This window comes from Haliaeetus leucocephalus, unplaced genomic scaffold (assembly GCF_000737465.1).
Source record: "Haliaeetus leucocephalus isolate CR32 unplaced genomic scaffold, Haliaeetus_leucocephalus-4.0 Scaffold0, whole genome shotgun sequence".
In the NCBI taxonomy this organism is placed as follows: Eukaryota; Metazoa; Chordata; class Aves; order Accipitriformes; family Accipitridae; genus Haliaeetus; species Haliaeetus leucocephalus.
The window spans coordinates 29300417-29328127 of record NW_010972436.1 but is presented as its reverse complement, the minus strand read 5'-3'; the positions used below and the strand labels follow the sequence as shown (position 1 = coordinate 29328127).

Here is a 27711-nt window from a genome sequence, read left to right as displayed (position 1 = left end):
TGGTAACTAAAATGCACTATTGCTTGAATTCAGCAATACCAACTTGTAGATGATCTCTTTGTCCCTTATTTTGGATTTGCAGAAGGGTGTCAGGGTGCACTGTCATGTGAGCATCCAAAAAGAACCCTTCTCAAAACCAGAACTTCTTTTTGAGCTTTCCTGTCACCTGTTTTATATTCTACTTTTCTTCCTTCCTTCCTTTCTCTATGCTTTCCATTTGGGTGTTCACCTCTTTCCCTGATGGTCAAAAAAATCTCTAACAAAGAGAAATGTGAGGAGATTCAAACCTGAGTGCTAGAATTCACTGTAACTCACTTGGAGCAGTTCTCGCCTTTGGTAAGAAGTGCACATGGAAATCACCTAGGCCTGTCACATCTCGCAATCCTTGCAGCGTTTAGTGACTGTGGGAAGCCAGGATGCTTCTGACAACTCATCAGCAGCTCTTGGTTTGCTTTTTTTTAAGTATCTCTTTATTTAAAAGATGCTCTAACATTGATGTCTGAAGTAGTAGGTCTAGTGAATTTCTCTGTATCACTGGGTGGTTCTTTCTCACTCTGTCCTTTTTTTATCTCTGCTGTCAGTCTGTCTCAGGTATCACTGACAAGATCAGCTGGTATCGCATGCCCGTATAAGGCTAAGTAAATTCTAGAACTAATGTTTTAGCATCTTACTGAAATAAGTTACTGTAAGTGTGATCTAGAATGCATACTTTTTGTGTTCTTCCATCAGATGTTCTCAAAACCTTTCATAAACATGAATCTTCAAATATCACTGTGATATAAGTAAATATATGTCCCTGCTTCCCCTATGGTGATATATGTTTATATTGTAATTGGCTCAAGATGAGGGACCTTTTGAAAAGACTCCCAATAGTAGGTCTTGTTCCTGAGCTCTGCTGCCAAACAATACCATGAGCAGTCTACACTATCTAGATCATGTTGCAATAAGGGCTATAGGAGCTAAACATAGGTGTGTACAGACATCAGGGTCTGTTTTAACCTTTTATTTAAATCTTTTACACGTGGATTTCCTGTGCGGCCTTTTCTCTGAAGATAGTTGCTGAAAATGGGGATTATAATAGAAAGTAGTTCTAGCATTTTTTTTTTGTGTGCCAGACAATCTGCTAGGAAGTCCTGTTCCTGATGGGTGCACACCAGTGTCTTCTAATACTGCAGCTGCCACAGCTCTTGTAGTCTCAGTAAAATATAGAATAGAATCCTAGAATGGTTTGGGTTGGAAGGCACCTTAAGGATCATCTAATTCCAACTCCCCTGCCATGGGCAGGGACACCTTCCACTAGACCAGGTTGCTCAAAGCCCCATCCAACCTGGCCTTGAACACTTCCAGGGATGGGGTATCCACAGCCTCTCTAGGCAACCTGTTCCAGTGCCTCACCACCCTCACAGTGAATAATTTCTTCCTAATATCTAATCTAAATCAATGCTCTTTCAAAATATGAAGACAATATCACCAAAGACAAAAGCTCTTGCTCCTGATGAAGGTCATAACCAATAAGAGTAGAGCCATGACTGAGAAGTGTTATGCCTCACTGTCTTTAGCAGTGATGAGTATTAGGATTAGGACTCTTTCGCTTATAGGGAAATTAAAAGAATTGTGTTACTTGGCAACATGGCTTTTATTGACTGAGCAGCGTGGAAGTGTAAAGGAAGCTGAAGGAGCCCATCAGTGTGGCTCGCAGAAAACTTTAGAATGGGTAGAGAAAATCTAACGCTGTTTTGTATCACACGAGCAAGAGGCAAACGGTTTGAGTAACTGCGGTGTTAGATGCTGCTTACCTTGCTTGCTGTAGGGATGGATTAAAAATATGGATTGGAGGGGGCATACAGATCTTTTCCTACAGCATAAATCCTGTTCCATATTCATGATCTAATCAAATTGCAGGTAAATGCTGAAGTTAATTTAGGTATCAACAGATCTACCCTGACCACAGGCCTGAAGAGGACAGTGGAATATGGGAGTCTCGGTTGCCTTGGTTTGCCAACAGCTGCAGTAGGATATAGTCCTCAGCAGCGCACAGACATCTCCAGATTTTATTTTCTTTCTTCCATCAGAAATTTTCCTTTTGTTCTTCCCCTCCTTTTGTGTTGCCTTTGAGTCTTCCAAGAAATGCCATTTACTCTTTCCTCTATTGCATTTGCATGTACTTTCAAATTTTTTGAACAAGTTTGAAAATCCTAACATGAGAAACAAAACCCAATGAAACAAAAAGAAAAACCCTTAGTCATTTAAAAATAGCCATTAGGGAGCTGTGAGTTGGTATGTCCTGTATTTTGGGAGGTGGCTTGCACTTCAGGATGGGAGTGGTTCGCTTCTTCCCCTTGAAGGAAGATTAAACTTTTTTTTAACAACAGGAAAAACAAATACTGAATTCTCAGCTAACCTTCCTATTAGCTGCCATCAGGCAGCCTGTCCTGTCTTGCGTCTTTCTCCGAGGCCTCGTGTAACCCTGAGCCAGCTGGAAGCTGTGTACAGATTTAGATGAACTTTCTTCCTTCCCACCTTCTCGGATAGCTTCCATAGCTAATCCCAAGGCTGTTGTGAACAGCAGGTACATATGTAGGAGGAAATCATTCAATAGTAGAGGAGTTGACACACATCTCCTCTCCATTCTGGCAACAGGCATGTTTCTTGCTGATGAAGTGGTTTTATTCAGATGTAAATATACTAGTGGCTGAGAACCAACATGGTGGAGCAACTGACAACCATCTCCAGAGGCTAGTTTTTTTAAAACATAAAAATACTTTTTTCCATGTTTCTGTGGTATGTAAGCTGGCATGTTAAGGCCTTCCGTTGTGGCCTCGAGCACGGAAAGGGCATAACAGAATCCAGAATTGCTTGATGTGACACACTCAATACTGACAAAACATCTATGGTTATGGCCAGGTTGTTATTTTGCAGACAGCTGTGGAAATTTAGGTCATTCACCTTTCCCAGCTCTTCTGTCCCTCTGCTGCAAGTTGCTGCTCCCACAGCTCTGCCAGCAGTTCATCTTAACCTTCTAATCCATGAACAGGGGTGAGGTCTGCTTAACATCACTGTTAATGACCTGGATGAGGGAGCAGAGCGTGCACTCACCAAGTTTGCAGATCATGCCAGCTGGGGGAGAGCAGTCAGTATGGTGGAGAGCACGATTGCCATTCAGAGACACTTTGATGGGTTGGGAAGATGGACTGACAGGAGCCTCGGGAAGCTTAGCAAAGGCAAAAAGGCAAATGCAGAGTCCTGCGCCTGGGATGGAGTAAGTTCCTGGAGCAGGACAGGCTGGAAAGCAGCTTTGCAGCAAAGGACAAATTGGACACGAGTCAGGCAGCGTGTCCTTGCAGCAGAAAGGCCAGCTGCGTCCTGGGCTGCACTAGCAAGGGTAGCCAGCAGGGTTAAGGGGAAGGAAGTCTTTCTCCTCTGTTCGGCCTTTGTGAAACCACAGTCCAGCATCCACTCTGGGGCTCTGCAATATGAAGAAGGCATTGACATGCTGGAACACATCCAGCAGAGCTGTCGGAGTGGGCAGCTGTGGAGTACCATGGAGGAGGAAAGGCTGAGGAGACTGAGTATCTTCAGCTCTAAGCAGTGATCTTACGGCTGACCTACAACTACTTATTGGGAGGGTGTAGAGAAGGTGGAGGCAGATTCTTCTCAGGGTACACAGTGGAAGGACAAGAGGTGATGGACAGATAGGAAATTCTGAATAGATCCAAGGAAAAAAGTGTTTGTTATGGGGGTTATCTAATACTAGAATAAGTGCTGAGAGAGGCTGTGGGACCTCAGTCCTTGGAGATATGCAAACCCAGACGGGACATGGCTCTGAGCAACCTGCTCTTGTTGGCCCTGGTTTGAGCAGGAGCTTGCACTGGAGCCCTCCAGAGATCCCTTCCACAGGGGAGGGGTCTGTGATGTCTGGAGGTCACTGCTTGAAGCAGCACAACCCCAAAGTTAGGCTTGGAGCCCTGTCTGGTTGACTTCTGGATATCTCTCATGATGGAGAGTCCACAGCTACTCTGGTCCCTTTTCCAGTGTTTGACTGCTCTCGTGAAGAATTTTTTCCGTACGTCTGACTGGAATTTCCCTTGCTGCAGCTTGTGTCCTTTCCCTGTGCAACCCTGAAACAAGTCTGGGGTCATCTTCACCATGCTGAAGACTGCATTTTAGATTCCCTCCTCACTCTTCTCCAGGCTGGATGAGTCCAGTTAACCCACTATCTCCTTTTGCACCGTGTTCTCCTGCCACATCACCATTTTGGTGGCCTCCACTGGACTAGCTGTGGCAGCACAGGCTGGTCAGGCTGGCAAGCACCTCTGGAGGTCATCTGGTCCAACCCCCCTGCTCATGCTGGATTTAGGGGTGCTATATGGAATGAGCAGGATGAGGAAGGGTGGCTACTTGTTCTGTAGGCTAGATGTGGGTGACTGGGACAAAGGGAGGATGCAGTCATCTTCCTGGGGGGTGGCCATTTATTGCTTCTGTAGGCAGAGCTCACTGCACCCACTGAAAGGACTGGCAACAGAAAAGAGTTTTCCATAGCTAGCAATTAGTATGAGGGCAAAATCCTTGCATCCCAGCAGGCCTTCAAGAAGTGAAAAATAATCCATTACACCTCTGCCAGGATTTGGGGCATTTTTGCTTCGAAAGACAGCAAGAGTTGAAAGGATTTTCAAGGTAGGATTGTGTGCAGGGCTAGCCAAATCTTGCTAAACTGGGAAAAAGTACTTGTGAAATGTTCGGCATCCAGAAGAGCTCAGTGTTTCCATCACCCTTTACTTGGTGCCATAGCTGTGACCTCTGGCAGTGGTCAGGTCTTCACCACGGACTGTGGAGATCCAACCATCAGCTGCACTGCTCTCAGCATTTCCCGCAGCTTCTGGATATCGAGGCTTCCCAATCAGGTGCAGCAGCAGGCACTGCTTGTTTCGGTGTGTCTGACAATAGCCTGGTCCTAGAGATGAACCTTCAACCAGAGAAGCGGCAAGATCACTTCTGAAGCCTGAGCTGCTCCACTGGTGCTGGTGAGGCAAAACCAGCCTCAGGCTGTCCTGTTGTAACTCCTGCAATGCACTGGCTGTTTAGATTCAGTGCCCCTAATTTAAAATGAGTTAAGTTCTATAAAAGATTATTGTTTTGACTCCTTAAAACTGACAGGTGATTGCACAGGGAAATCCACATCTGGATAAGCATGTAGCATGAATCTAAAGTGTTTTCCTCGATTTCTGGACACACTCAGGCATCAACATCAAAATAATTTAGTGAAAAAATCATTCTTCCTCGGTCACCTGTTCAACTCATTCTGCTTTGTTTATCACATATACTTGATTTTATTATTTTAATTTATGTGTATCTCCATCTCAGTCAGACGCAGGATGATTGCTGTATGTATCTCCCATGGGCTTTTGTTTTCAGCAGATCATTTGTGACAAGCACGTGCTACGTGTCGTTTAGAAGGACTAAAACTGATTGCTGCTTGTGAGAGAAGAGAGGCTGTGCTGTGTCTCCAGATTGTGGCTTTTATTGGGCATTTTCACCTCTCATGTATTATGACCTGATTTTATTATTCCTTGTTCTCTTCCCTCCCATTGCACAATGAAATGATAATAATTAGATGTTGTGTTTTTGTCAGACTAATAAAATAGCGAATCTGACAAGCTTTACTTCTGATTTTGTTGTTCTTTTTCAGCCTTTTGTTGTGTTGTTTATTCTGAAGCCTTGTCTTTAGCTGTTGCTTGTCCCCTCCATAGCCTTTGATGATTCAAGCTAATCCCTAACGATGTGGGCAGAGTATTGCATGAAAACAATCCCAAGGCCTTTATATTTATTCTGGCAATATTGCAAGAAAAGTTCAGCTATAAACAGGAAAATATGTCAGAAATTTAAGGCCTGATAGATAGTCGTGCATCAGACAACAAAAACACAGAAGTTATATTCTCTGATTCATTTTGGTGCTGACAATTGCAGTTTGTTGGTTGGTTATCTCTGTAACAGCAGTCTTGCTTTTTCCACCAGTTCAATTCTAATACTGTTTTAATCACTTCTGAGAACCTCTGGAGCTAAAAACAATATTCTAAACTCTCTGAAACCTCAATACCTCAGCTTTCAAATAGTTTGAAGTGCTTGTTGTGGGGTAGCTGCTACAATCATCTGAAGATTGTAGTAGCAAAGGGGCAAGAATATAAATATTTCATAGCTCTTTTGGTGTCTTATTGCTACTATTGTCTCATTGCTTTAAAGCCCTTTGAGGACTAATGAAGTTAATGACAAATACCAGAAATAGTTTAAATCTTAATGCAGAAAATTAGGTGATTAGTACAGGGTTTGGGTCAGGAAAGCAGCCATCTGAATACAACGAATGTGTCGTTTTTGTGCTGGCTACAGAATAGTTGACATATGGCTGTACTTAATGTTTTTAGCACTACTAACTTTCAGGTGATGGAGAGTAATTCAGGTGAGGTCCTGCAAGAACTACCCTTCTTTTTTTCCCAGGACTTTTAGTTAGCCCTTTCCAAGGGAAAAAGACCAATTATCTCTTGTGTTGCGGAAACACATCCAACAGTTCCTATGAGAGCTAATGCCCTCTTGTATTGCAGCTGTGTCTCCTGTCCTGCAGAGGTTGGATTTAGCTGAAGTGGGCTCATTTTTCACGACCCATTCATTTTTTGAGCTCTTCTTGGAGACTGTCTAAAAGCCTAGCTAAAACCAAAGCACGATGTTTCTTGCTTATGTCTTAATCATAGTTACCCGCTGCTGAAGCTGCCACTGCCTGGAACGGGACCTGTGGAGTACAGCACCCCTGTGAAGGATTACTCTCCACCCTCTCCAGACGTGGGTCTGCAGCAAGGGGATCTCAGCGAACGTCCCGACTGGGTGAGTCCTGCACTAGGGGTGGCTGGGTATGCTGAGTGTGTGTGTGGGGTCGATGGGATGATGAAACATCCCTGCTGTGTTACCTACACTTTACTGTAATCAACAGAAAATATTTCTGGGGACGTGTTGCTTTGTGTAACTCCGAAGTTTAGGCTGTATTTGTCTTGTATTAGTCTTGTTCTATCAGAAAAACCGATGCTAGGCATTTGGAAGAGTTAAAAGCTCTGAAATGCTGTTTAAGAGCCCGCTTTTCAAGGATAACCTTATCTAAGGCAAGTAGTACACTTTTTAAAGCATTATTAGGTTTTAAATAAGTTTAATGATGGGTTCTGGAATAACAGGCCCCAATTTCCTAATGTCATACGAAGGCATGCAGTTTCCCTAGAACAGCAGGACAAGCCTTCTGCTGACACACACCACTTCACACACCTGCCCTTGGCCTCCTCTGAAGGGTGAGAGTAGGATTTAGTCAGCCTTTACTGCTGTAACTGTCTGTGGAGATGCTACCAGTAGTTACGATGGTGGGTTTGGTGTTGTCAGCCTCTCTCTGAAGGGATCTGGATTCTGGCTATCAACCAGCTTATCTGTTGAAGATCATTAACTAGCTGTCAGAATGGGAATGTCTGTCTCGCCTGGAGGTGGAAGACAGACTGTCCAGCTCCTCAGCGCTTACAATTTTCTCTCTTTTGGCTTTAAAATATTGCACCTAGTATACTGGGTTTTTTCTGATGGTGTAGGTAGTCTAGGCTTCACCTCCAAGACATAAGCTTTTTTCTTAAGGTCACAATCAAGAATTTTTCATTTGAATTAGAATTTAGGCAGCCACAGATTCTGGCTGTGGAGGTAGCTACTACAGTGTGATCTAGGGAATGTAGGGATGCTTGAAGAATTTGGTGAATTGAGTATAATCTAGAGGTGGGTTTTGGTTTTGTTTTGTTTTGTTTTTTTTTTTTTAATTGGCTGGTAAGTATCATGCAGATAAATGAGACTTATGTTAAGGGTAAGGAATTAACTTTTTTTTTTTTTCGCATGAGCAAACTGGAACCCTGATGCTTTCCAAGAAGGCTGATAACCTGGTCCAGGAAATCAGGAAACAATCCTAAAATCAGCCTTTGTAACCGGCATTGTTCTTTTTCATTCCAGGGTCTCTCTTAAGTAGAAGTTACCTGTTGGCTTAATGCTTTTGATGTCTCCAGCTCTCTATTCTCTCCATGTATGCCTTTCTCACTGTTACTGAAATAATTTGCTGCCTTCTACACTCCCTGGTGCCACTGAGAGCTTTTTGCCCTATGCTGTTAACTCGGGCTGCTACTGGCTGATTAAATCTTGCCTTCTGCTTTGTTGCCTAGTTCAGCTAATAGAGCACAAAAGTTCTGGCTGTCACAGCATGTCAGCACTGCAGTCCCCAGAGCAGGGTCAGCAGCCTGGGCACAACGACCAGGAAGATTTAAATGTCACACAGCAGAATCAGCACAGGTTGGGGGAACCACAGTGTTGTGAGAGGCATCTGTGAGAGGCAGCGAGTCCCTGCTCCTGCCTTTCATTCCAGTACCAAATTCAGCAGGAGCTAGGAGCTTCTGCCTCACAAAGAAGCGCAATAGACGGGTGCCAGAATGGTCAGTGGCATTTTGCCTCTTTGAGAAACAGACTCTTTTTGTTCTTGCTAGGTTAGTACTGTCATGTTTCACCTCTAATTTGGGAAAGGAAAATATAGTCTGGCAAACTCCTTCCTGAAAGGTTGCCAAGCTGTGGTCTAATTCTGCTAAGCAGCTTCCCACTCACCGTGTGTTTTCATTCTCCCTCTGGTTTTCCCCACAGTATGTCGGTGCTCCTGTGGCCTACATTCAACAGATCTTTGTGAAAGCTACCGTCTCCCCATGGCAGAAGAACTTCCTTGCTGTTGATGTATTTCGTTCACCCCTCTCCCGTGTCTTCCAGCTAGTGGAGGAGATTAGAAACCATGCCCTGAGAGACAGGTAATTACTGTTCATTAAAGTTTGCGTAGAAGGCAGACTGACCCACTGTTGTACATGCTCATCTTCTAAATTACTGCCTCTGATTATTAGCTTTGAATTTCTAAGATTCTCAAAATTAAAAGAAAATGAGACATCACTGCTAACAAGTGACATCATGTGCATCCTGCACGTAGAGCAGTTTAGCTTTTGTGCTAGAGAACTTGCCTGTCTGCTAGTCACAGATAATTGTCAGGAACCTTCCAGTCAGAGTCCTAGGCAGAGAGGTCTGGAGGGGGCCTCCAAGGTTATACCTGTTACAGCAGATAGCAGCATCATATAATCCCTTCCTAAGCATCCAAGCTTCATATTAAAGCATGTTCATCTGACCCCACCATGCCTATTGTGAAGCTCTTCCAGAATTTTATGTAGTCAGGAACCTTCTCCTGACTTGCCACTTCAGCTATATTTAGGACAAGTTGATACCTGCTTGTTTTTGTCCTGACACAGTCTTTGTACAAAAATAGCTTTCCTCTGCTTCCAGATATTTACAGGGAGAACTTGTACTCCCCACCCCAAATCCTTGTTTGTTAAGGTAAACATATGAAACTCTTGGCTTACTCTGGTAAGATGGCTCTGTATTCAGTTTGTCATCCTGGTTCCTCCTCTTGGCATTGTTGTTAGTGTATCATTCCTGAACGTGGGAGATTAGAACTGTACACAGTATTCTCAGAGAAGTCTCATTTGTGTGTTATTTTCCATGGAAATGCCTTTCCTGAAATACAGTGAGAATGCGCAGGTCCCTTTTTCATGGCCAGTCACATCAATTTTACACATTATGAAGTGATTGGTTAACGTCTCCATGTCCCTCTCTGTCAGTTCCAGCTGATGAGCTCCCACCTTATAGCAGAAACTCTTTTTTGTCCTCAAGTGTATGGTCTTGCCCTTTGTACTGTTAATAGAAAGGGAGTTAAATTTATTCCAAGCCTCACATCATCCATTTCAGATATTCTGTTCCTGTTCTGTATTAACAGTATTTCTTCATTTTGTGTCATTGGCAGATGTCCCTATATCTTATTCCAAGGCTATTAATAAAAGTATATAATAACCCTGATTCTCTGAGCTGTCTGTGAGAAATTCCACTTTGTTTTCCTCAATACTGGTGGTCCCCCTTTCAGCAGCTCCATAACCATTTTCCTGTTAACCTCATTCTTTACTGCATCACAATTTTTGTGCAAATTTTTGTGTCCTTCCTGTGAACTAAATAATTTTCTGTGTGGTGCTGCACCAAAAGCTTTATTGGGGCCCAAGTAGGTGAGATCTGCTGTGCTTTCCCCATCTGAGAAGTCAGGCATTTTAAAGAAAAAAACACTCAGATTAGTTTGGCGTATTCTCTCTTTGTAAACTAAGAAGGCATTTTATATACATTAACTTGCCTCTGTTCTTTTTTAAATAAGTTTTCCTTGGGGTTCTAAGTTGTTAACTGTGGTCAAGTTCTTCGCCTTGGCTGGATTTACTTTCTAAGGACAGAAAGCTTTCCTACTTGTCTGTCTATGTTTAGTGAGAATAATGATGCTGAGAACAAGCCAAGTGTGGTGAAAAATGGTGAGATTAGAGTCTTTGATCATCTCCTAGCTTTTCAGCCAGGAGCTTTCTTCATTCTTTGTCCTCTAACTCACGCGGGTAGGGAAGATTTACTGCTTGTTCATACTTCCTTGACAGCATCCTTCATTGCTTCATTTTTGAGAGTGTCCACTTTACTACTCTACCAGATGATTTGTCCTTTTTTTTAAACCATTCCTTGCAAGCTAGCTGCCTGCTCTCTCTGTGGTAATTTTTTAGAAATGCCATTTATGCTCTTAAATATGGAGCTCTTTCCTACCAGCTCACAAAGCCTTGGCACTGACATTCTTTCTATGTTTTTAGTTCATCTCCTCCTTTATCATATGTGTAACTTTAGATAGTAATTTGTATATACTTGCCAATTACAAGTTAGAAGCAACTTGCTCCCAGGACGTGTGTCTTCTCATTATCTCACCTTGGTGTTGCCCTTGATGAACAGTGATGCAGAATGGAAGCAAAATTAAACTTAGAAAGTCACCAGATGAAAAGGACTTAAGCACTTAGACATAAACCTTGGGATAAGGGCTCCCATTTTGGTGACGGACTCAGATATTTCAGGAAACATCTAACTTTGAGATAAATTCTGAAATTACCTCAAAAGTCATTATGAAGTTCCTTGTTGTCTGTTGCTTTTGTCAGTATCAAAGTTAAGTGCAGCTGATTTTCTTAATACAAAAAAAGGCATTCTTTTATACTGAAGTACAGAAGCAGCTGAAGATTATTGACAACTGGATAGGAAACACAAGGTGATTATATTTTCATCAGCTGTAAGCTTGCTGAAACTCATCATTTGTAAAAAGTCAGAAGTGACCTGAAATTTGTGGTTTGCTCCAATGCATGTTTTTTGGTATCACTCTGCCTCCACAACATACTGGTAGGGACATTAGCTGTGTCCTTTTGCTTCGCAGATAAGAATGTACATAGGCTTATCTGCAGTATAAACTGTTATCACTGTTATGTTTCAGAATTAGCTGAAGCTGAAATACAAAACAATACTCTTCCTGGAGCTATCATCGGAGGCATCACTGCATCAGTTCCTTTAAATTATCTTTCAGAAAGCTTTTGTTCCTATAAACACAGTATTTTCGAGCATATTTTCTAATACTTTCTTTTGATAGCTGTGACTTTTCTGGTTATCTTACCACACAGTGACAGGATATAGATTGTGGAGGGAGTTTTCACAAAGACATAACTCCAGTCATCATTGGTTGGTTTCTGTGTTTGCTCTTTATAGTCATTATAGAAAAAACTCCTCTAGAGAAGACATTTCACAATAGGACCCTAACTGATTTGTCTTCTGAAGCTACCTTCTCTGTAATCTGTGAGGCTGGAGCCAGGGAAGACTGGTATCTTGTATCTTAACTTAGCCTTTGTTAAATTTACCCTTCCTGTGCAAATACCACCAGTTGCCCATATCATGCTGAGGGAAGTGTTCTCTTTTGGACCAGCAGCTGTTCCTTCTCTAGCCAAATAGTATGCTGATAGGTTTTTTCACTAAACCTTCACAGTCAGATCCTATTGTAAGCCCGAGTTGATTCTTGCTTGAATTGCTAGTTGATAAGAATTATGTAATTGTGTTAAAATGAAGTTCGGAAACAAACACAAGTTCCATTTTGTACCAGTTACACCTCTATTAATTCCTGAACCTGTAAGGCATTTTCTTTTCCATACAATGCAGAGGAATTCTGAAAACATTTTGCACAGTTGCAGATACTGAATCCTTTGTACATTTTAGAGCACTCTGTACACCTTAAATGATCCACCTCAGGAAGGCTAATAAAGATTTCTGTAAAATGTCCCATTGCATATGTGGAAAGAAGTATGCAGACAAGTTTAAGGTCTTTGAAGAAGAATTCCAGGGAGACAGTTTCCCTGTAGACTGGAGGTATCTTAAATGTGGAACTGAAAATTGTGGCACCTAGGATGGGTGAAAAGTGAAAGCTGTGTGGCCAGACAGTATGCAGAGAAATGATAATGGGGTTCTGGAGTCTGCACACCAGTTACAGTGAGATCCCAGTCTATGGCCCGAGGCTCTTGATCCTTAGTTATGAAGAACAAGAGCAGTAACATGGTGATGCAGGTCCTTGGGGTATTCATCTCGGCAGCTTTGCCTTTGTTTGTGAGAGTTGCAACATATGCAATAGCAGCGTCTAACTTTTGTTTGCATTTCAGTTCTGGTGTCAAAAGCTTGGAGGAAGTTTGCCTTCAGGTAACAGATCTTCTGCCTGGCCTCAAGAAGCTGCGGAATCTGCTCCCCGAACATGGCTGTCTGTTACTGTCTCCAGGGAACTTCTGGCAGAATGACCGAGAGCGATTTAATGCTGACCCAGATATCATCAAAACCATCCACCAGCATGAACCAAAGACATTACAAACATCAGCTACTCTCAAAGGTAAGATGCTGAAGTGCCAAAGAAGCTGTGAAAAATGCCTACAGCTTGCATTGCTGTTTTGTCCTTGGTATTCCAACATCTAGATTGCCAATATTACCAAATTGGGTGGCATTTTGTTACTCACAGCATCTGAAACAAAGCTACCAAATATATGTCATCTCTCATTTTATATCTGTATTTGAACTCAGTTCTGTATTTGTGGAAAGTGAATAATTCCACTCAGTCAGACTCTTTTCTGTAGGGGTAAAAATAGCAGGTCACTTGTCCAAGTCTTTTTGTTCCTCTTACTGTACATATGCTCTAGCCTATCTTTTTCCCTCATGCTATTGTCTGTCTTACTCAAAGGCTGCCTCATTGTCACAGATAAATGTACATTCATCCTGCTCCCTCTTGTGTGTTCACTGATAGTTGCTTGCGTATAGCCCGAGTTGACACTGGATATCATAAAAGTATTTTTATCTCTTAATTAAAAAAAAAAAACCCCTCTGACCATGTCTGGGGTCATACTGTTTAGTGGTTCCGTAAGGCCAGAGGAAATGCTGTTCCTTTGGTTTTAAAGGGACTTTGTAGATGTCAGGAAGCCTATAATATGACATGTCTGAAAAGGAGTTTTGTAACCCTAAAGTAAGTTTGTTTTAAAGGTTATTTTTTGAGCATCCAGCGCATGTGCACGCTGTGGTTTGGAGCACATGGAGCCTCTCTTTGAGAGCTCATTCGCAAATGAGATAGAAGTCCACAATGTCCTGGGAATTCCCGAGAACAGTGGCAGCGTTCATCATCATGCATATTTTTTTTTAAGTCTGCATTTTAGCCTGCAGGATTAACAGAAGAGATGTAAATAGTCCTTTGCAATGCAAAGTCTTCCTAGAACCTCTGGTTCAGATCACACACTGACATGCACAAAAACAAGTGTCCAAGGTTTTCTTTGGCTGCATCCTTAAAGATAATGCCTGTCTCCTCTGTTGAAGGACAAATTGGGTGCCCACTTGACGTGCCTGTACACTAACACACAGAGCATGGGGAGCAAACAGGAGGAATTAGAGGTGTGTGCAGTTGGAGGACTACAACCTCATCCAGCTCACAGAGATAGCGTGGGGTAGCTCGCTGTACTGGAGCACTGCTGTGGGTAGACACAGGCTCTTCAGGAAGGATGGGCTGGGGGACGAGGAGTTGTCCTGTGTGTGAGTGAGCAGTGGGAACGCTTGGAGCTTTGCTTGGGAATGGGTGATGAGCTAGTTGAGAGCTTATGGGTTAGAATTAGAGGGCAGACCTTGTCTGCTATAGACTGCCCGGTCAGGAAGAAGAAGATGAGGACAGACAGCTTCCCCACAGGAAGAAAGGTGTTTAAAGGGAATCTCCCATGTTTTAATTTCTGCCCATTGCCTCTTGTCCTGTCAGTGGGCATCACTGAGAAGAGGTGCTCCATCTTCTTTACTCCCCTGCATCAGGTATTTATCCACATTGATAAGGTCTCACCAGAGCACTGAGAAAGTGCTTCCTATAAGAACAGTAGTTCTCATTCAGCATTCCTCACTATGAACACCTCTTGTATCCCGTTTATTTTGTTGTTACTCTAATGCTTCATTTATACTGTGTTTTTGCAGATCTGTTGTTTGGACTCCCTGGGAAGTACAGCGGGGTGAACCTCTATAATAGGAAGCGAGTGGTATCATACACTGTCACACTGGGTCTCCAGCGATATGATTCCAGGTAAGGAGCTTTTAGCTGTGCTGTTTCGATATTAGGGATCCTTTATGCAATTCTTGGCAAGTTTGCTGTTTTCTCTACTGTGATTGTTGTTATGGTTTTCTTTAATCTCCATTTTCTCATGTTTTAGAGTATTTTAGGATCTTCTGAACATGCTATAGAAAAACAGGGTGCCGTTTTTGGGAGAAAACTTACTGTGTTTTCAGGAAATAAAATACTATCAGTTCTCAGTTTCTTTTTTAAAAAAGTATATATAATACTCAGAGCTGCCAGTGGGAGTTCCTCTGACAATGGCTTCATCTGCACACAGAGCTGTCATTGTTGCAGCCAAGGCCCAATAGGTCTGTTTTGACCCAGTTCCTTGTACATAGAGTGGTTTGCTTTCCAGTAAGCATTAATTCAATTGGTACCAACTGTGAAACCCCTTCGGCAGTGTTGGCAAAGCTGGCTTGGATTGAGTGGATCTGAGGACTAAATGCTCTGCTCAGTACTGCACAGAATTCCCCAGGGGATGCCTAGGACAGAATTGGCAGCACCGTATTTGAAACTTGCTCTGTTGCTGCCCATGCAAGAACCTGTCAGCCTCAAGGACTGTCATGTAGCACCTTTCATCAGCTGTACTTATGTAAAATTCAGGGGATGTTTGAGACTGCAGCATATTCTGTTCCCCAGGGCCAAGATTTTGGATGATGAGCCCTTGCTTTAAATAGTTTTGCTGAGCCTTCACAGCTGTCTTTGAATCTTCATAGAACTCAAAGCCAGTGAGATTGCCACAGTACAGATGTGACAAATATGGTTTGGGCCACAGAGGAACGGACTTAGGAGTCAGGCCTAGAGAGAACCATGCTTTATAAGTCTGTGTGAATCTATGGAGCTTGTTCCTACTTGTTCTCTACCTACCGAGCTCCTCCTTGGAATTGTGTGCTGGTTGTTGGGTACAGTAGAGGTGACATCCTTCTGCTTGCTTATCACCTCAGGTTCCTCAGCAGCCTCCGCTCTCGCCTCAAGCTGCTGCATCCCAGCCCTAACTGCACACTGCGAGAGGAGAACATCGTTCACGTCCACTTCAAGGAAGAGATTGGCATTGCTGAGCTGATACCCCTTGTCACCACCTACATTATACTCTTCGCTTACATCTACTTCTCCACACGTAGGTTTGTGGGGTGGAGAGCCTTGAGGGGAGAGCAAGCTAATAAGCCATCTGTACACCTGCTAGCTGAATATAAGTAAGGGATCAGTGGTGCAGTCCCTTTCCCTGGCTACAGATAAGGGAGACTCCTGTCCATAGCCCTGCAGTTCCCTCCTCTTGCAGCAGGAAAGGTGGTATTGAAATTTTACCCTGAACTGTCATGTAGAGAATTAGTAGTCCTGTTTATCTGATTTCTGCTAATTTGTCCCTTTTAGCCAGTGTGGTGTTATTCCTTGTGATGTCTTCTGAGGTGTTTTCTGTCTTTAGCAGCTTTAAATGCCATACTAATGGCATTTTTTCCAATTTAGAGAGACTAATTTGTTGTCAGACAGATCAAGTACATGTTCTGAGCGGGTGGTTTTAGACCTTACTAGCCACATTTAAGTAAGTTCCTTTTTTCATGCCTCAACAGTGCTGTACTGGAACTAGTTTGAGCTGCAAGCCATATATTATCCTCTGTCCCAACCTTGTTACAGTACCTCTTAACGTACTGGGAGCGTCTGGGAGCTGCATTTCAGACATTGAGACTGAACTACCATTACTTCTGGGTTGCAGGGTATTAGGCTACCTGCTGAAATAAGTCAGGATGAGGATCCCTTCTTGATTTTTTTATTGTCATTTTCTTTTGCTTGGTAACCGAGACTTTGCATTCTGTTTTTCAGGGAAGATTGACATGGTGAAATCGAAATGGGGTCTGGCACTGGCAGCAGTCGTGACGGTGCTCAGCTCTCTGCTCATGTCTGTTGGGCTGTGCACGCTGTTTGGTTTGACACCTACTCTTAATGGAGGGTATGTTTCCAGCACCAAACCTCTTCCTAAAGAAGGGTAGATGGAGGCGAAATAATTTGAAAACGGCTGTTAAATGCTTAATCTTTAAGATCCAGTATTTTTCAAATAAGCTTATGTGATATTATTTTACACACTGCTCTGCAAAATTATTATCAGATGCTCTCCTGGGCTGAAGGGCTATGTGTTTCTCTGCTGCCCAGCAAATAGACCTGACTGGGTCCCAGTCTACCTGGAGATGCCTTATTGCTTAGCAGTTGGCTCTTTCTGCCTAAAGCAGAACAAATTGTTGGGACAACATCTTATTCATAACTTGATTTCCTGGCAGCTAGGTAGGCTCTCACATACCTTCCTCCTGCAGTGACTTGTTGTAGCAGCCAGAAGGGCTTGTTACCTTTTCTCTGGCTGATGGAGGTTCATTACATTTTACTTAAAAAAATCCTTGAAGCTGGCAGAACTGACCCATGGTATTTGTGCCTGGGAGGCTACCTGAGTGACTTTGCACCCATCACTGATAGTTGTCAGCTCTTCTTTTAACTGGGGTTTCTGTGCATGCTAGAGTTGGTGTTTGGGACTTTTGATGTGGTTACTGCCATGCGTTATATTTGTGTCAAGCTGAAAACCCCTGAGAAAGCTCTAACTGGCACCTCACCTACCTGAGTTCTACACACTGTTCATTTCTCATTAATTAAAGTTCAGTTCAGAATCTTTCTTTCAATTTTCAGATACCTTTCCTAAGTAGTTAAGGAAGTATCTGTCATTCTTCTTCCCATCTCCTCCTCGCAGCTGTACACCACAGGAACAATAAAAAGTCTGACCTGTGAGGGAGACTCCTCAATGCTGGTGATAGTTTCCCAGGAGCCAGACCTAGCTGGAGGAATTCCTCTCCTGGAAGCCTATAAGAGCTATGAGTAATTGACTTCAGAAAATGAAATATTTGTTGTTTCTGGTTTTACTGCTGTGATGCCTTGGAACCTTAATTATGGATCAAGACCATGTTATTCTGTGAGCCAGATAGGATCCACTGGGAGTTTGTAATTTTAATGCAAGAAAAAGGGCAATATTTGAATGCAGATACATGGGAGGAATCCAAGGGAACAGTTTTGGTTATTGCAATGACCAAGGCCTTTGTATACTATCACCCATACTGTTGTCACGCAGAAGGGCTAAACTCATCTAGTTATTCCTCCTAAAGGATGTAAAGGGTTAATTCAGTCCTTATTTCTAAAAATAGTTTTCCAACAAAATTTCTTTGCCTTAAAATGATTGCGTGGATAGTTTCCTTTGGGGTTGAAACTTAATTCTTGCAATACTTTATAAATTATGTCTAATTAGATGGAAGACCCTTGGAGTCTGTGGTGATGGGGTCTGATGACACTGAGGTTTTTTTTACTTTTGGTGAGTGACTTTTTCCTGATTCCCCAGTGTCTGCCAGAGCACTTTCCCTCTAGTTACCCGATTCCCCACTGGGGACAGAGTGTTCTTGGTGCGTCACGTACCAGTGGCAACGTGCTAGGATTTGGCCAGCTTAGGGTGCAGAATCTGGTTAAACTTTGATCTGACTTTCAGCCTTTTTTTATCTGTTTTGTTTACAGCAGAGCTTTCCAGATGTGGGTGTGTTTGTTTTTAATGATACCTGTATTTATGATAAGCCTTTTTCCCTCACTGGTTTTTGTAAGGTATTAAAATAAAGTTTGTTGCTTAGAGATCAGTTTTTGCTTGCTACAGATATGTTATATAAACTGGACCTTAATCATTATCAATCAGCTTTTATAATGAAGTAAAATGATTGTAGGTGAGGTAGGCATTAGTCTATTTTCCAGAAAAGAAAACTAAGTGGAAATAGGTGACATGATCTATGCAGGATTTAAGAAAGAATAAACAGTGAAGTTGAGGAGAGTGCCTGGAGTTCACTGGAAGTGGGATTCCTGTATGCTGGTGGACTGAGGAAGTCTCTACATGAGTCCAGAGCACAAGCCACCAACCCACCAGTTGCCATCTCAGCTAGGTTAGAGGAATCACAATCTGAAATGATGAACTACTCCTTGTTGCCTATAAAAAAGGTCCTAAACTGACTAGCTCAAATGTGAACATTTTCATTTTAGATGAGAGGCTGATGTGATATATTCTTAAATCTTCCAGATATTTTGGATAAACCAGAGGTTGTGTCTGTTCACAAGTATATATGGAGTCAGAGAAGATCTGTTTTCTTTATGAGTTAACAGTGCTGTTTCTGTTGACTCTCTGGGATGCTTGATCGTGCTATGATGCAGCACCTTCTGGCATCAAAGTGATAAGTGAAGTGTAAGTGTTTCAGTAGATGGACATGATACAGCATCTCCCCTTGCTCTTCCTCTTCCTCTTGTAAGCTCTTTCTCAGTGCTTGGCACTGTATGGCAGAAAATATAATGAGGATCTCTTGCCATCTTCCTCACTCTGAGTGGGGACGAATGAACTGAGGTTTTGGAGTTGCAGGGTGTGAACAGCTTGTGTTTGTCCTGCAGAGTCGCATTACTCTTCAAGAAAAGCTAGTATCTCATTGCTTTTAAACTGCTGGTCATTTAACATGAAACTGCTGACTCTTCAAGGACTACTGAAACTCATAACCTGGGACTATTAGTTAATTATCTTCTGCAGTAGAAGCTACAGTTTAAGTAGGACATAGTTGTTGAGAGAATTATGGGTTTTCTCTTCCCTATTTGTACTGCCTTCTGCAGGCTTACTGCAGCTTATCTGGAAATGGTGCTGGACCCCCTGCCTATTTTGCAGGACTCTGCATAAGGACAGGACTCTGCAAGGACTCTGCAAGAGCGTACCCTTGCAAATAACATGCTCTGCAGGATGGTGCTGTGCTGTGCCGGGCAGCAGAGCTCTTCCTCATGTTTGTTGCATTGTCTTTATTTAGAGATATCCATCCCTAAGGCTTAGAAAGAGCTTTTCTCACATCTGTCTCCTGTCCTAAAGTACTGCTTGGAGGAGTGACACAGGTTATGAACTGAAAATGCTTAAATAAAGGCAGGACTGAGTTGTACTTGCTAGAGTTTGGATTCTTTGACATTAACAGGAAGTTGCCTATGAGAGGCTTACATATATTTGTGTGTTTTTTCACTCGCTATGGAAATTCACTGCCTGCACAGCTTTTGGACAGGAGGTGAAGGGACCAATGTGTTGCACAATTGTTAGAGCTAAAATTTGGTTAGGTTACCTGGAGCAGGGTGTGTGGAGTTTGTTTTTTTTTGTTTTGGGGTTCTTTTGTAATCTGGCTTTCAGTGGAGCTCTTGGTGTTTCAGCTTGCTGTTTGTTCAAGGAATCAATTGGAATGAAGTAGCTGAGTTAGCAGTGGTTCCAGACATGTTTTTCCCCAGCTGAGCTTGTAAGGTACAGGCTGCTGACAGCTATATGTCTGCAAACATTGTTGAAGCCCATGTCAGATGGCCATAGGCAATCAAAAAGAGCGTTTGGGAAGGTGGTCCTTGGGGGTTATGCAGGTAATGACAGAAAGCAGGAGGTGTTCTTCTGAAACCCTGTTGTTTACCTGCCTTGGCTGTTAGTGATATGCCAAAGGGTGAGCATGCATGCATGCACACACATTCTCCTTTCGGATCCATACGTACCAGCACAGCCCAAATCCATTACCCTCCACAATGAAAGCTTTAGTATTTTTGCTTAAGTATAGCTGGAGGGAAGTGGAGGGATTTACTATCTACCATGTTCTGGCACGGAACAGCTTTTTCTCTCTGATCCGGACTGCAAGTAGTTCAAAAGAGAGAAAAAAATTTAGGGGTGAGAAAAAGAGTTGAATGAATTCATGGTAGTGACCTTGGGTAGTCTTACTTTTCTGCGTGCTTATATTCTGAAGGGGAAATCCATTTCAGTGTGTTTTCTTGACTCTTGGGTAGACACTATCCCTGGCAGGATTTAGTTTATTTATGTACAAAGCATATGTACATTTCACGTTGTTCTCAGTATTGTGGCTTCTGAGCTACCTGGCATACTGGGGAACAGAGCTCCATGCATGTTAATTTATCTCCTCCCACCAAGAGAAGTCTCTTCAGGTGTCTCCTTCACTGCCCGAGACTGGGTTGCTTACAGCAGTTGCAAGGTGTGGAAGCTTTTGCCCACTGGGTATCTGAACCAGGCACTGCCCATGCTCTTGACTTGAGAATTATTTTTTTTTAAGTTTTGTTTAATGTAATGCTGAGCTGTGATTTATCAGGATTTTCACTGCTGATGGTCGGACATGCTCCCTACCCTCTTGTTGTAATGCTCTCTTGCTGACTAATTATTACTGAGTCTATTGCAGTGGTGTTAGAAGTCCATCTTTTTTATTTGCACCTCTCTGTACTAGATACTGGAGAGACTCTTTGAGGGGCACTGTCCCAACCCTGGGAAGCATTAAGACTAATTAGTGGTGGTCTACAACAGCCATTTTCCAGAAAATTACACAGCTTTGCAAAAATGTTAATATCTCTCCAAAGCAGATGAAATACAGAACCCTTACCTCATCACAGAGTCATATTATGTGAGAAGGGCTTTGGCTAAGAGGAGTGGATAGTGTTTCTTTGCCTTGACTCTAGGATGTGTGTTTGCTGCTTAACTTGCATTCATCCCTTCTTTTTCACCAAGGATCTCATTCTCAGTTCTGGTTCTGTTTCCTCTAGAGAAATATTTCCATACTTGGTTGTAGTGATTGGCCTAGAGAACGTGTTGGTTCTCACCAAGTCGGTTGTCTCTACACCCGTTGACCTGGAAGTGAAGCTACGCATTGCCCAAGGTATGCAGCCTGCTCTGGAAAGCTGTTAAGAGAGAGAAAATTAGGGTAACCCAAGGACTGGGAGATGGGGAATGATCTTAATTCTGGTCTATGAAGGAAACAAGGACTGTGTGTGTTGAATGTGAATTGTATTCTGTTGGTCTTTTTGTACTGTTCTTGTTAATTCCAAGAACTAATATAAGCCTATAATTGTGGGCACTGCTCTTTAAGATTCTTGACTGAAGCATTGGCTAAACAAGTTTAAAAAAGTGTTAGTAAGGGAGAGCTGTATCTCCTGGTATAGATATTTAGCACCTTGTCCTCTCATGTCATGGATATAATAAGTGCAGTCCAAGGTCATATGAAGTTCTGCTGAGTCTGTGACAAAATTATCTTCTCTATTATAGATACACTCTGTACCTGCATAAGGATTTGAGTGTGCTCAAACCATGGATAAATGGAGTTTGCAAACTGAAAAGATGTTTCTGAACATCAGGAAAGAGAGATTCTAGAAGTGGTGCCTAGAAAAATCTACCTAGTTTTAAAAATACAAGTGGTTTGTATCCTAGATCAAAAACAGGACTCAATGGTCCTTTACACTTCTGAATATCTGTATTGCCATGTGCGGTACCCTCCAACTGCTGAAATCAGGACAGTTTTGTGAGCTGAGAGGGTCATCCTGAGCTCCCTTTGTAGTTAATGATTATCCTGCTAATAAAGACATTGGGCCTCTACAGTCCAATTTTTAGACTTAGATATTCAAAATAGGTCAGATGAATTTTAGTGTGAAAGTGCTTTTTTTGCCTGTTGTCTACAGATGCCTAATTTTAAAGAAGGGAAGTTTACTGTGCTCATGTCTGTCCACTAGTGAACAGTCTCCTTTTACCTGTCTTTGCACGTTCTTTCTCCAGGCTTGAGCAATGAAAGCTGGTCAATTATGAAGAATATGGCGACAGAGCTTGGGATCATCTTGATCGGGTATTTCACCCTTGTCCCAGCCATCCAGGTGAGTATGGCTGATCAGTTTGAGTTTGAAGGACAGAAGCTTGTAAGCACTGCAGGAATGCAGTGTGCAATATTCCCCTCCCCTCTTTAGCTGACTGGGTTAAGAGTCTGTTAGTGGGAAACATATACATCTATACAATGTGAATCCCTCCAGGAGCTGGCCTTCTGTCCAGCAGCTGCTCCTGGATCCCTGGTCTCCCCAGTCGGGATCCTTCCAGTAGCTGGGCTCACACATTCAGTTCATCCAGTAGTTGGCCCTAGATCCTTGCTCTCCCCAGTTGCCTTACACACATATACACACACACGTGCAAGTGAGTCTCTCAGTCACCCCCCAGCCCCACAGTCCCTTGGGCAGTTGGCCTGGAGTCACTGGTCTGTCTGGTAACCAGCTCCTCCAACTCTCACGTAGGGACACACACATACCTCGCTCCCAAGCCACTCACCCTGCTCACCAGCTGTCTGGCTCAGTAGTCACCAGTGATGACACACTGACACGCATACTCTGACATGCTCCAGTTGCTGGTGACCCAGACACATGGACTCCTGTGCCCCATGGTCGCCATTCCAGTTGCTGGTGCTTAGACCCTGCTCGTTTCAGTCACTGGCACTGCAGACACGTGGGCTCCTACATGACCCATGGGTTTGGAGAGCCTCTCTCATTGACTCATCGTGATGGCTGTCACCCCCGGACTGTGGGACTGATCGCTTTGCTGTGACAGCCCTGGGAGGAGCTGGAGCAGGGGATCATTTCCCTCCCAACCGTCCATCCCTGCTCCTTGTGTTTATGGAAATGAGCTTCCTATCACAGAACTTAACGCTGCCCAGTGCCTTTGCTGTGGGGATGCCTTTATTCCAACTTTAAAGCCTTTTTCTGAGCTGGCTAATCCACCTTCTAAGTGGATGGAAGGGAAAAACAAAACCCTACTGCAGAATATCTGCTTTGAGAATTAGGGTGGACAGTCTATCTGGGGCTCTTTCACCAGATTGACAAATCTGTAAGTTTTTACAACCACAGATATCACTATCTCTGTGTTATGGGTGGGTAAACTGAAACCTCAAGGTAGAGTGCTCTGTCAGGGGTCACATCATTGGGTCTGTGTTGCACTGAAAATAGCATCAAGGTCTTCTGCCTCGCAGTGTGTGCCTTTTTGTGCTGCACAGTCCCTTTTTCAGGACTGTGTTTGCTGAGTTGTATCAGGAAGCTGACATCATTTGATTTTTGACCCTTGACCAAGCAGGACTTGTTCCTGGTGAGCTGCATGAACAGAAGTACTGCCTAGAGAAATCCTCATCACCAATCCTTAGCACCTCTGCAGCCAGACTTCAGGGAGGTGTCAGCCTGTTGTCTCTGGAAATTTCTAGCAGGTGCAGTCAGCAAGCGAAGGCAGGAGCACCCCAGCATCGACATAGTTGGAGGCTACTCTGAGCCCTCGCTAGGTGCTCGCTGGCCACATGTGACCTGTATGAAGAGGGGTGGGTAGTGTATATCCTTGCTTTATCATCAAGGACTCACCAGTAGAGACTGCAGATTAAAGCGTATTATAATCTAAGAAGATTAAACATTCAGGTTGGACTGGAGCATTGCAGGCTGAACTTCACAGTTCCTAAGCGAGAGAGGAGCTACAGTAGAATTCCCCAGGCTACAGCCAGCCACCTATTGTGGCCTAATTTTTTTTATTTGAAGCTGATTGCAGAGATTGCTCAGCTCAAACGCTGGCATGACCCATCCTTTAGGTCTAAATTGGGCTCATTCATATGGTATATTAGCACCTTTTGGCCTCTGTTTCATTGCTGCACTGCTGGACCTCAAAAAGTGAAGCCTGACAGTATCTGTGAAGCGAGCGTAGTGCCAGCAGCCCTGTCGTGTGGATACCGCTGGGACAGTTCACTTTCTTGTTGCACTCTGCTGTAGAGGAGCTTGCAGGGTGCACTGATTACAGGAGATAAAGGAGTGTGATAAAAGGGATGGGGCAGAGCCATATAACGGTGTCAGTAGAGCCATGGGGAAAAGTAATGCCAAGCCCCCACCCCCATGTTATCTCTGTTAGAGTGCTCCTGTTTATTACAGTGTTTTGACACATGTGATGACATCCACTGTCTGCCCTCCATGTGATCCTGTCTTTCCTTGAATGCTTGCTTTCTCCAGAGGAAGAATGTTGCAGGGATGCTGTCTGTTAAAGACTGATGGCTGCTCTGCTGGAATCTGGTGTATGCCCCTTATCTTCGTCCCTGAGAATGAAGGACACTGTACAGATAATGTTCTGTACTCACGTTGCAGAGTCCAAGGAATCTGGCAAAAAGAGAGCCAGGCTGCGTAAATCTGGCAGGGACCTTTGCTCTAGGCTGTCAGAGGGAGCAGTGCAGTGCTGGGGTTGTTCGGGTGCTATCTGGTATAGGGAATAACAGAAGAGGGAGGCATTTCTTTGCTGAAGGCTCTCACCTGCCTCAAGGACTGTAATGGGTCTTGTCATTTTTCTCATTTACTCCTTGGCAGCGCAACTCATTTAGCAGAAGGGAATTTTCTGTGTTTTCCGTGGCTCTCCTTGTCCTCAAGTAGAGTTTGGCTTCAGATGAGAATTGTGCATCCACTTTAAATCCCTCGTAATTGTGAGCAGCAGTGAAATCCTCTTGCCTTGCATTGCAGGTGGGTAGAGACCCCTCTTTTCCTGGCACAGTGTCACTGCTGATGGTCCCAAGATGCTGCAGGGCTGCGTGCTGAGCACTTGTCCTGTGCTTTCCATCTTTTATCCACTACCTTGTACTGAAGTTCACACACCAATAGCCAAATCCTGCACCCACTGAAATCACATTGGGTTTTGCCATAGGGTGTGCAGTATCCAAGTATAAGAAGATTTTAGATTTCCAGGGCTAGAAGCTTCAGATGTCTCTAATCCTGAGTGGACGTATTAACAGAATTAGTATCTCTCTATGCAGACCCTGCTGTTTGTGGAGCCTGTGTTTGCCAAGGTCTGGGTGAAATCCAGATGGACGTTGCTTTCCTTCTGGTTTTCTCCTTGCAAGAGGAACCTATGTTGTGTTTTCATCCCTCTGCTCTCAAAACCTCCTGTCAGATGTTGAGGAAGGGGCTAAAGAGAAAAACCTGATCAGAACCTGCTTCCTTGTGCTGCTCTTGCTGGGAGGTTTGAGGAAGGGCAGCTGACCTGGTGTGTTATCTTGTTTCATATCACACTGATTTTTTAAATAACAAGCGGTTGATTGCTTATGTTTTGAGAACAGTTTGGACAGGACAGGGAGGCTTCAAGGTTTGTTTGGAGATTTTGGATAGCCTTTCACGCTATCTCTTTTCATTTCACTGTGCTGATACTGGCCTCCAGCCTTGCTCAAGAAGCCGGGGCAGATGTAGGAAGGAGCAGGACAAAAGAAATTAATGTCTATGCCCTTCCTTCCCCTTAGGTGGAGGTGTCCTGGCTTGGTCTGCAGGTAGGGAGCATGGCACCATGCCAGCAGGCAGGCAGTGAATAGCAGTGGGTGTTTGCCAGCTCTGTTCTGCAAGTGAGGGCCAGAATCTTTAATGTGTTGTTTAGCCTAAGGTTTTTACTCCTGCTTACTTTCAGCTTTCTTGATCTCTCCACATTTACTTGATCCTTTTTGGGTCCTGACAGGTCCTGACAGAAATTGGTACCTCCAAGGGAAACAAGATGCCTCTCAAAAAATATTTTAATTCTGTGTTGCTGTGGAATTTTGAATGTAGTGGGGGAGGGGGGATGGCACTTAGCACTAATGGGGGTAAGAGCGTGCATTTGTTTTATAGGGATGATCTGGGAGTTGACTGCATTTCTGCTACTGGGCAGAATCTTTTAATCCTTATTTCTGCTGACACCTGCTGGAGAAAGTGGAGCCTTACAGGAAGTTTAGGAAACGCTGGCTTTTGCAAACGTTGTTCCCCATATATTTGTTGTTTAGAGACCTCTGAGACTGGGTAAGGGACTTCTCTTCCAGGGGCGTAGGAATGAAATTTACCCATCAAACATACATTAGCCACAAGTGTAATTTAGGCAGAAATGGTTTACCTGGGACCCTGGAGAGTGGCTACGAACAAGTACACAGATGTACAGTGACTTCAGTGGTCTGTCTTTGGCTGGAGAGTGATTGATCCAGTTCCTGAGCAACCTGTGTTCCTGGATGAATTTTAAATCTGAGCTGAGGTTTATTGGTAAAGTGCAGGAAACTGTCACCATTGGAGGCTGTTTGTGATTTGAACACATGGGCAGGCAGCTGAGAGCTCTGGGTGCCGCCCTGCCACAGCTTTGTGAACTGGGAAAACATCCTTTGCCGGTTTTTCCTATGGTGCTTTTGATGTTTTATGGCTGAGAAGAACAAAGAATGCGAATCTGAATAAATATGCTCTTGAGTTCTCACACGGACTTTTCTAGCACTAAACTCTCAACTATTACAAAATATCGGTAATAGGATTTGTCAGTAAAATAGAGTCAGGCCTGCGCTCTGGGGAAAAGTTTGCTGAATTTCCTTTTTTCTGAAGTCGAAATATTTACCGTTGTCTCCGCAGCTACCATAGCTAATCAGTGTGTCCTGTCTGCAGGAGTTCTGCCTCTTCGCTGTGGTCGGCCTGGTGTCTGACTTCTTTCTGCAGATGTTTTTCTTCACTACCGTGCTGTCCATTGACATTCGCCGTATGGAGGTAAGGAAGGGCCAAGAACACGAAGTTTTGCCTTGGGCTTTCCTTCTCTGCTATTGTGGAAGGATTAAAGGAAGCACACCCTGTGATTTCACTCTCTAAGCAGAAAAGATGGAGCTGTAAAAGTTCCGGCGCAGTACTTGCTTGGTTACACATACGCAGGGACTGGGGACAGGATGCTTGAGGAAGCAAGACACCCTCAGGTATATAAACATGCAGATTTTGGGTAAATGGGCTGGAAGGAGCCACGGTCACAAACACATGACCATGGCTGGGCGAAGAAGAGAGTGTGTGCTGGAGAAAAGCTGGGACAGATTGACTTGAGGGTGAAGGTGGGAACTCAGACGTGGGCATGTATCAAAGATAGCTGTCTCTGCACACATTTCTCTCGAGGGACCTCATCACCATGGCTCTCACACATTTGCTTTTCTCTCGGCAGCTCGCTGATCTGAACAAACGGTTGCCAGCAGAAGCCTGCATGCCCCCAGCGAAACCTGCCAGCCGCTCTCAGCGCTACGAACGCCAGCCAGCTATGCGACCTGCCACCCCCCACACCATCACCCTGCAGCCATCGTCTTTCAGGAATCTGCGCCTGCCAAAGAGGCTGCGGGTGATTTACTTCTTCGCCAGGACCCGGCTGGCCCAGAGACTCATCATGGTATGCCATGTGGTGTTTGTTATCTGGTGCCCCTTGCTGCTGGACACTAACCCAACCCAAAAAGGCTTCTGAGGCACAAAAAAAAGCCCAACATTTTCATGCATCCTTGTTCCCCTGC

At 43.7% G+C, this 27711-nt stretch overlaps 1 protein-coding gene across 1 annotated transcript in view; it reads left to right on the top strand.

The window, feature by feature from the left end:
• The window catches only part of SCAP (SREBF chaperone), a 65347-nt gene that overhangs the window by 26625 nt on the left and 11011 nt on the right, over nucleotides 1-27711 (top strand). The window contains exons 4-13 of the mRNA XM_010562006.1: nucleotides 6741-6870; nucleotides 8689-8846; nucleotides 12618-12838; nucleotides 14443-14548; nucleotides 15523-15695; nucleotides 16397-16523; nucleotides 21182-21294; nucleotides 22185-22279; nucleotides 26840-26938; nucleotides 27375-27593. Coding sequence (XP_010560308.1) covers nucleotides 6741-6870; nucleotides 8689-8846; nucleotides 12618-12838; nucleotides 14443-14548; nucleotides 15523-15695; nucleotides 16397-16523; nucleotides 21182-21294; nucleotides 22185-22279; nucleotides 26840-26938; nucleotides 27375-27593 — 1441 coding nt within the window. The remainder of the gene's footprint in view (nucleotides 1-6740; nucleotides 6871-8688; nucleotides 8847-12617; nucleotides 12839-14442; nucleotides 14549-15522; nucleotides 15696-16396; nucleotides 16524-21181; nucleotides 21295-22184; nucleotides 22280-26839; nucleotides 26939-27374; nucleotides 27594-27711) is intronic.